Raw genomic sequence first — 9,270 nt, forward strand, 5'->3', positions numbered from 1 at the left:
AACATCTCCCCTGTACCTACCCCCCAGCACCTTAAACCTGTGTCCTCTCGTAGGAGCCATTTCCACCCTGGGAAAAAGCCTCTGAGAGTCCACCCGATCTATGCCTCTCAACATCTTATACACCTCTATTAGGTCTCCTCTCATCCTACGTCTCTCCAAGGTGAAAAGACCGAGCTCCCTCAGCCTATCCTCATAAGGCATGCCACTCAATCCAGGCAACGTCCTTATAAATCTCCTCTGCACCCTTTCAATCTTTTCCACATCCTTCCTATAGTGAGGCGACCAGAACTGAGCACAGTACTCCAAGTGGGGTCTGACGAGGGTCTTATATAGCTGCATCATTATCCCCGGACTCCTAAACTCAATCTCTCGATTGATAAAGGCCAGCACACCATACGCCTTCTTAACCACCTCCTCCACCTGCGGGGCCGATTTTAGAGTCCTATGGACCCGGACCCCAAGGTCCTTCTGATCCTCTACCGTACTAAGAGTCTTTCCCTTTATATTGTACTCCTTCAGCCCATTTGACCGACCAAAATGGACCACTACGCATGGCCCATGACTCGATGACTCTACTCAGTGGAGCCCTCACTGAGACTGATCTAACATGTGGATGCCGTGTTTGCCACAGTGGTTAAGAAGGGGCAGAGATTGGTACCTGGCAGAGTTCTTCCAGAGACGGAGATAGAGGTTCCACGTCCCGACAGGAAGAGGACAGAGACGTTGATGAGGTAGGAAGTGTTCGGGCGTAGACCCGGCAGTAACACGCCGTTCTCACTCCCGTTCACACCCAGAGCGCGGACCGGTCCCCCAGTCAAAGGACCAAAGAGGATCCGATAGTACTGCACATATTGCGGGCTCGGAGTCCAATCCAGATCCAGGATATAGGGCGAAACGGCACGAACCGCTATCCGACTGGGCCCCGTCTCCCCTGGCAACGCACAAGAAGATAACATTAATCACAGTAAATCTCTCCCAGATAACCTTGTTCCAGACATCAACCACCCCGAACCCCTCGATTAGATTCCAGCCTGTAACTCACTCCCGGGTATCTGTTATTCTATATATAAACCACCCCGAACCCCTCGATTAGATTCCAGCCTGTAACTCACTCCCGGGTATCTGTTATTCTATATATAAACCACCCCGAACCCCTCGATTAGATTCCAGTCTGTAACTCACTCCCGGGTATCTGTTATTCTATATATAAAGCACCACGAACCCCTCGATTAGATTCCAGTCTGTAACTCACTCCCAGATATCTGTTATTCTATATATAAACCACCCCGAACCCCTCGATTAGATTCCAGTCTGTAACTCACTCCCGGGTATCTGTTATTCTATATATAAACCACCCCGAACCCCTCGATTAGATTCCAGTCTGTAACTCACTCCCAGATATCTGTTATTCTATATATAAACCACCCCGAACCCCTCGATCAGATTCCAGTCTGTAACTCACTCCCAGATATCTGTTATTCTATATATAAACCACCCCGAACCCCTCGATTAGATTCCAGTCTGAAACTCACTCCCGGGTATCTGTTATTCTATATATAAACGACCCAAAACCCTCGATTAGATTCCAGTCTGTAACTCACTCCCGGGTATCTGTTATTCTATATATAAACCACCCCGAACCCCTCGATCAGATTCCAGTCTGAAACTCACTCCCGGGTATCTGTTATTCTATATATAAACCACCCCGAACCCCTCGATTAGATTCCAGTCTGTAACTCACTCCCGGGTGTCTGTTATTCTATATATAAACCACCCCGAACCCCTCGATTAGATTCCAGTCTGTAACTCACTCCCGGGTATCTGTTATTCAATATATAAACCACCCCGAACCCCTCGATTAGATTCCAGTCTGTAACTCACTCCCGGGTGTCTGTTATTCTATATATAAACCACCCCGAACCCCTCGATTAGATTCCAGTCTGTAACTCACTCCCGGGTATCTGTTATTCAATATATAAACCACCCCGAACCCCTCGATTAGATTCCAGTCTGTAACTCACTCCCGGGTATCTGTTATTCTATATATAAACCATCCCGAACCCCTCGATTAGATTCCAGTCAGTAACTCTCTCCCGGGTATCTGTTATTCTATATATAAACCACCCCGAACCCCTCGATTAGATTCCAGTCTGTAACTCACTCCTGGGTATCTGTTATTCTATATATAAACCACCCCGAACCCCTCGATTAGATTCCAGTCAGTAACTCACTCCCGGGTATCTGTTATTCTCTATATAAACCACCCCGAACCCTCGATTAGATTCCAGTCTGTAACTCACTCCCGGGTATCTGTTATTCTATATATAAACCACCCCGAAACCCACGATTAGATTGCACTCTGTAACTCACTCCCAGATATCTGTTATTCTATAGATAAACCACCCGAAATCCCACGATTAGATTCCAGTCTGTAACTCACTCCCGGGTATCTGTTATTCTATATATAAACCACCCCGCACCCCTCGATTATATTCCAGTCTGTAACTCATTCCCGGGTATCTGTTATTCTATATATAAACCGCCCCGAACCCCTCGAATAGATTCCAGTCTGTAACTCACTCCCGGGTATCTGTTATTCTATATATAAACCACCCTGAACCCCTCGATTAGATTCCAGTCAGTAACTCACTCCCGGGTATCTGTTATTCTATATATAAACCACCCCAAACCCCTCGATTAGATTGCAGTCTGTAACTCACTCCCAGGTATCTGTTATTCTATATATAAACCACCCCGAACCCCTCGATTAGATTCCAGTCTGTAACTCACTCCCGGGTATCTGTTATTCTATATATAAACCACCCCGAACCCCTCGATTAGATTCCAGTCTGTAACTCACTCCGGGGTATCTGTTACTCTATACATCAACCACCCCGAACCCCTCGATCAGATTCCAGTCTGTAACTCACTCCCAGGTATCTCTTATTCTATATATAAACCGCCCCGAACCCCTCGATTAGATTCCAGTTTGTAACTCACTCCCGGGTATCTGTTATTCTATATATAAACCATCCCGCACTCCTCGATTAGATTCCAGTCTGTAACTCACTCCCGGGTATCTGTTATTCTATATATAAACCACCCCGAACCCCTCGATTAGATTCCAGTCTGTAACTCACTCCCGGGTATGTGTTATTCTATATATAAACCACCCCGAACCCCTCGATTAGATTCCAGTCTGTAACTCACTCCCGGGTATCTGTTATTCTATATATAAACCACCCCGAACCCCTCGATTAGATTCCTGTCTGTAACTCACTCCCGGGTATGTGTTATTCTATATATAAACCATCCCGAAACCCCTGGATTAGATTCCAGTCTGTAACTCACTCCCAGGTATCTGTTATTCTGCTCTGTGCTCACTCTCGCTCTCTCCGTACCTGCCAGTGTGGTTACTCGGGTCTGTAGCCTGGTCGTCTCTCGCCCTCTCACCCTCAGAGTGACCTTGTAAGTGGTGTTGGCTTGGAGCCCCCTAACTCTGTGCGTCCGTGCATCCCAGGGGAGCTCGAAACTTCTGTGGTGTCCTCCCCGGGCCCGATCCTCTACCACGTACGCCAGCTTGTACCTCTCGCTCTCCCTGATCGTCATCCTTCTCCAGGAGAGAGTGAAACTCTCCGCCGTCACCCCTGAGACCCGCAACCCGGGCGGGGAGGTCAGGTCTGGACAGGGCCAGGGGAGCGGGGAGGGGAAAGGTCAGAGGTTAGTGGTCAATAGCCATTGGCGCACTCAAGGAGGGGGTGGAGGGAAGGAGAGACAGAGAGTGGGAGAGAGAGTGAGGGAGCAAGTGGGAGATAGAGAGGGAGGGAGGGAGAGAGAGGGAGAGGGAGAGCGTGTGAGAGAGAGAGGGAGGGAGAGAGAGAGACAGAGGGAGAGTGTGTGAGAGAGAGAGAGAGAGCGAGAGGGAGAGAGAGGGAGGGAGAGAGAGAGGGGGGAGAGAGAGGGAGGGAGAGAGCGGGAGGGAGAGAGAGGGAGGGAGAGAGAGGGAGGGAGAGAGAGGGAGGGAGAGGGAGGGAGGGAGAGGGAGGGAGGGAGGGAGAGGGAGGGAGAGGGAGGGAGAGGGAGGGAGAGAGAGGGAGGGAGAGGGAGGGGGAGGGAGGGGGAGGGAGGGAGAGAGAGGGAGGGAGAGGGAGAGAGGGAGGGAGAGGGAGAGAGGGAGGGAGAGGGAGGGGGAGGGAGAGGGAGAGAGGGAGGGAGAGGGAGGGAGAGAGGGAGGGAGGGAGGGAGGGAGAGGGAGGGAGAGAGGGAGGGAGGGAGAGGGAGGGAGAGAGAGAGGGGGAGGGAGAGAGAGAGGGAGGGAGGGGGAGGGAGGGAGGGAGAGGGAGGGAGGGAGGGAGAGGGGGAGAGGGAGAGAGAGAGGGAGAGTGTGGGAAAGAGAGATAGAAAGGGAGAGAGAGAGAGAGAGGGAGGGTGTGAGAAAGAGAGAGGAAGGAGAGAGAGAGAGAGACAGAGAGAGAGAGAGAGAGTGCGGGAGGGAGAGAGAGAGAGAGAGATACACCGAGAGAGGGAGAGTGAGGGAGTGGCAGAGAGAGTGAGCAAGACGGAGAGAGGGAGAGAGAGAGTGAGAGGGAGAGGGGGCAGGAGAGAGAGAGAAGGAGACAGAGAGAAAGAAAAAGCAAGGGACAGAGTGAGACAGGGAGGGAAAGAGAGAGAGAAAGAGAGATAGAGACAGTGAGGGATGGAGAGAGGGAGAGCGAGGGTGTCAGAGAGGGAGGGGGGGAAAGTGAGGGATGGGGAGACAGGGAGGGAAGGAGGGAAAGAGGGAAAGAAAGCAAGGGAGGGAGAATGAAGTCAGGAGAGACAGTGGGAGAGAGGGCGGGGGGAGGAGAGAGAGAGAGAGACAGAAAGAGCCAGCGAGGGAGGGAGAGAGAGAGAGGGAGAGAGAGAGGGAAAGTGAGGGAGCGAGAGAGACGGGGAGGGAAGGAGAGGGAGAGAGGGAGAGAGGAACAATTAGGGCAAAAGGAGGGAGAGAGTGAAGGAGGGATGGAGAGAGGGGTAAGTGAGGGAGAGAGTGAAAGAGAAAGAGAGAGGGAGGGAAAGAGAGAGTGGGAAGGAAAGAGAGAGGGAAGGAGAGAGGGGGGAAGGAAAGAGAGAGGGAAGGAGAGAGAGAGGGGGAAGGAGAGAGAGGGGGAAGGAGAGAGAGGGGGAAGGAGAGAGAGGGGGAGGGTGAAAGGGGAGAGTAAGGGTAAGGGAGGGAGGGGGTGAGAGGGAAGGAAGGAGAGGGAGAGGGGGAGAGAGAGGGAGAAGTGAGGGAGGGTGAGAAGCAGGGAGGGAGGGAGGGAGGGAGGCTTGAGGGAGGGATAGGAGATGGAGGAGTGAGGGAGAGCGAGAGAGAGGGAGGGAGGAGTGAAGGAGGGAGGGAGGCTTGAGGGAGGGATAGGAGACAGAGGAGTGAGGGAGAGCGAGAGAGAGGGAGGGAGGAGTGAAGGAGGGAGGGAGGCTTGAGGGAGGGATAGGAGACGGAGGAGTGAGGGAGAGCGAGAGAGAGGGAGGGAGGAGTGAAGGAGGGAGGGAGGCTTGAGGGAGGGATAGGAGACGGAGGAGTGAGGGAGAGCGAGACAGAGGGAGGCAGGGAGGGAGGAGTGAGGGAGAGATGAGGAGAAGCAGAGTAGGCCCGCACTCACCTCTGATGGTGCAGCAGAGCCTGTCCGCTAGGCCTGGAAGTTCCTCGGTCTCGGTGAAGAACAGGAAGTCCCGCGAGGGCGAACTAGCCACCAGGCTGAGGCCTTGGTCCCTTCGGCCTGTCGTCACGACGAAGGTCAAGACCCTGGCCTCCCTCAGCAGGTGCGAGGCCCCCTCCAGCCGGTCGCTGGAGTAACCGTCTGTCACCCAGATGAGCAGCCGGGTGGCGCGAGGCCTCCCACCGGCCTCCATTGCCCAGGCCTGGCCAGCCGCATAGGCCAGGGCTTGGCCCGAGTTGGTGTCGCCCAGGAGTTGGCGCATGTCATGGAGGGCCCGGGTGATGCCCTCCTGAGACGTCCCATCGCCCAGGGCCAGCTCCAGGACTGGCCGCCCCGCCACCTGCAGCAGACCCACCCTCGCCCCCTCGGGCCCCACCACCAGGCAGCCCACCAGCCTCTCCAGTAGGCTCCGAGCCATGGCGAACTCGTGGGCCGTCACGCTCCCCGAACCATCAATGGCCAGCAGGACGTCCGCCTGTCCTCCTTCCACCCGGCAGCTTACGGTGTCCATCCCTGTGTGGGGGAGGGACAGGAAGCGAGTGAAGGAGTCTGCCCTCAAATAGGCTGAAGCATGCCGCTCTCGGCCTCTGACTAAGATCTCAAAACCTGCAGCCCCCTGCCCTCAAGACAAGTCTCAAGCCTATCCTGTAGGCCCCTATCATCAAGACAAAGCCTCAAGCCTGTCCTGTAGGCCTCTATTGTCAAGACAAGGCCTCAAGCCTGTTCTGTAGGCCTCTATTGTCAAGACAAGGCCTCAAGCCTGTTCTGTAGGCCCCTATCCTCAATACAAGGCCTCAAGCCTGCTCTGTTAGCCTCTCTCATCAAGGCAAGGCCTCAAGTCAGTTCTATAGGCCTTTCTCTTCAAGACAAGGCCTCAAGCCTGTTCTATTGGGTTCTCTCCTCAAGGCAAGGCCTCAAGCCTGTTCCATATCCCCCTCTCCTCAAAGCGAGGCCTCAAACCTGTTCTATAGGCCTCTCTCCTCAAGGAAAGGCCTCAAGCCTGTTCTGTAGATCTCTATTGAAAAGAGAAGGTCTCAAGCCTGTTCTATAGGTCGCTCTCCTCAAGGCAAGGCCTCAAGCTTGTTCTTTTGGCCTTTCTTCTCAAGGCAAGGTCTCAAGCCTATTCTGTGGGCCACTATCGTCAGGACAAGGCCTCAAGGCTGTTCGATAGGCATCTCTCCTCAAGACAAGGCCTCAAGGTTGTTCAGTGGGCCTATATCCTTAAGGCAAGGTGTCAAGCATGCTCTGTAGGCCCCTATCCTCAAGGCAAGGCCTCCAAGCCTGTCCTGTCAGCCTCTCTCTTCAAGACAAGGCCTCAAGCCTGTTCCTTAGGTCTCTCTCCTCAAGACAAGGCCTCACGCCTGTTCTTTAGGCCTCTTTCCTCAAGAAAAGGCCTCAAGCCTGTCCTGTAGGCCCCTATCCACAAGGGAAGGCCTCCATCCTGTTCTGTCAGCCTCTCTCCTCAAGACAAGGCCTCAAGCATGTTCTGTGGCCCTCTCTCCTCAAGGCAAGCCCTCAAGCCTGTTCTTTAGACCCTATCCTCGAGGTAAGGCCTCAAACCTACTCTTTAGGCCTTTATGTGGGGCACAGTGGTTAACACTGCTGCCTCAGGGCACCAGGGACCCAAGTTCGATTCCGGCCTCAGGTAACTGTGTGGAGTCTGCACATTCTCCCTGTGGGTTGCCTCCAGGTGCTCCGGTTTCCTCCCACACTCCAAACATGTACATTTTAAGTGGATTGGCCATGCTAAATTGCCCCTTAGTGTCCAAAGATGTGCAGGTTCGGTGGATTGGCTATGCTAAATTGCCCCTTAGTGTCCAAAGATGTGCAGGTTAGGTGGATTCTCCATGCTAAATTTCCCCTTAGTGTCCAAAGATGTGTGGGTTGGGTGCATTGGCCATGCTAAATTGCCCCCTTAATGTCCAAAGATGTGCAGGTTGGGTGGATTGGCCATGTTAAATTTGCCCTCAGTGTCCAAAGATGTGTAGGTTCGGGTGGATTGGCCATGCTAAATTGTCCCTTAGTGTCCAAAGATGTGGAGGTTAGGTGGATTGGCCGTGCAAAATTGCCCCTTAGTATCCAAAGATTTGCAGGTTAGGTGGATAGGCCATGCTAAATTGTCCCTTAGTATCCAAAGATTTGCAGGTTAGGTGGATAGGCCATGCTAAATGTCCCCTTACTGTCCAAACATGTGCAGGTTAGGTGGATTGGCCATGCTGAATTGTCCCTTAGTGTCCAAAGATGTGCAGGTTAGGTAGATTGGCCATGCTGAATTGCCCCTTAGTGTCCAAAGATGTGCAGGTTAGGTGGATTGGCCATGCTAAATTGTCCCTTCGTGTCCAAAGATAAGTTGGTTAGACGGATTGGCCATGCTAAATTGCCGCTTATGTCCAAAGATGTGTAGGTTATGTGGATTGGCCATGCTAAATTGTCCCTAAGTGTCCAAAGATGTGCAAGTCAGGTGGATTGGCCATGCTCTGTTGCCTCCTTAGTGTCCAAAGATGTGCAGGTTAGGTGGATTGGCCATGCTAAATTGCCCCTTAGTATCCAAAGGTTTGCAGGTTAGGTGGATAGGCCATGCTAAATAGTCCCTTAGTGTCCAACAATGTGCAGGTTGGGTGGATTGGCCATGCTAAATTGTCCCTTAGTGTCCAAAGATTTGCAGGTTAGGTGGATAGGCCATGCTACATTGCCCCATAGTGTCCAATGGTGTGCCGGTTAGGTGGATTGGCCATGCTAAATTGTCCCTTATTGTCCAAAGATGTGCAGGTTAGGTGGATTGGCCATGCTGAATTGTCCCTTAGTGTCCAAAGATGTGCAGGTTAGGTGGATTGGCCATGCTAAATTGTCCCTTAGTGTCCAACAATGTGCAAGTTAGGTGGATTGTCCATGTTAAGTTTTCCCTTACTGTCCGAAGATGTGTAGGTTAGGTGGATTGGCCATGCTAAATTGCTCCTTAGTGACCAAAGATGTGCGGGTTAGATGAATTTGCCATGCTAAATTGCTCCCTTAGTATCCAAAGATGTGTAGGTTAGGTGGATTGGCCATGCTAAATTGTCCCTTCGTGTCCAAAGATGTGTAGGTTAGGTGGATTGGCCATGCTAAATTGCCCCTTAGTGTCCAAAGATGTGTAGGTTAGGTGGATTGGCCATGCTATGTTGCCCCGTTACTTTCCAAAGATGTGCAGGTTAGGTGGATTGGCCATGCTAAATTGCCCCCTTAGTGTCCAAAGATGTGTAGGTTAGGTGGATTGGCCATGCTATGTTGCCCCGTTACTTTCCAAAGATGTGTAGGTTAGGTGGATTGGCCATGCTAAATTGTCCCTTAGTGTCCAAAGATGTGCAGGTTAGGTGGATTGGCCATGCTGAATTGCCCCTTAGTGTCCAAAGATGTGCAGGTTAGGTGGATTGGCCATGCTAAATTGTCCCTTAGTGTCCAAAGATAAGTTGGTTAGACGGATTGGCCATGCTAAATTGCCGCTTATGTCCAAAGATGTGTAGGTTATGTGGATTGGCCATGCTAAATTGTCCCTAAGTGTCCAAAGATGTGCAAGTCAGGTGGATTGGCCATG

The 9,270-nt window shown here is 52.2% G+C and overlaps 1 protein-coding gene across 1 annotated transcript; it reads right to left on the minus strand.

Annotated features, from left to right (window-relative positions):
* Positions 1 to 658: 658 nt before the first annotated feature.
* LOC144490651 (von Willebrand factor A domain-containing protein 1-like) lies at positions 659 to 6,210 on the minus strand (the record flags this gene model as incomplete). The annotated part of the gene is made up of 3 exons (XM_078208352.1): positions 5,643 to 6,210; positions 3,402 to 3,680; positions 659 to 931 (listed from the first exon to the last, which is right to left on the minus strand). Coding segments are annotated over exons 1-3 (1,120 nt in total), but the record flags the coding sequence as incomplete, so codon positions are not given.
* Between the last annotated feature and the right edge of the window lie 3,060 nt (positions 6,211 to 9,270).

This window comes from Mustelus asterias, unplaced genomic scaffold (assembly GCF_964213995.1).
Source record: "Mustelus asterias unplaced genomic scaffold, sMusAst1.hap1.1 HAP1_SCAFFOLD_3554, whole genome shotgun sequence".
Classification (NCBI taxonomy): Eukaryota; Metazoa; Chordata; class Chondrichthyes; order Carcharhiniformes; family Triakidae; genus Mustelus; species Mustelus asterias.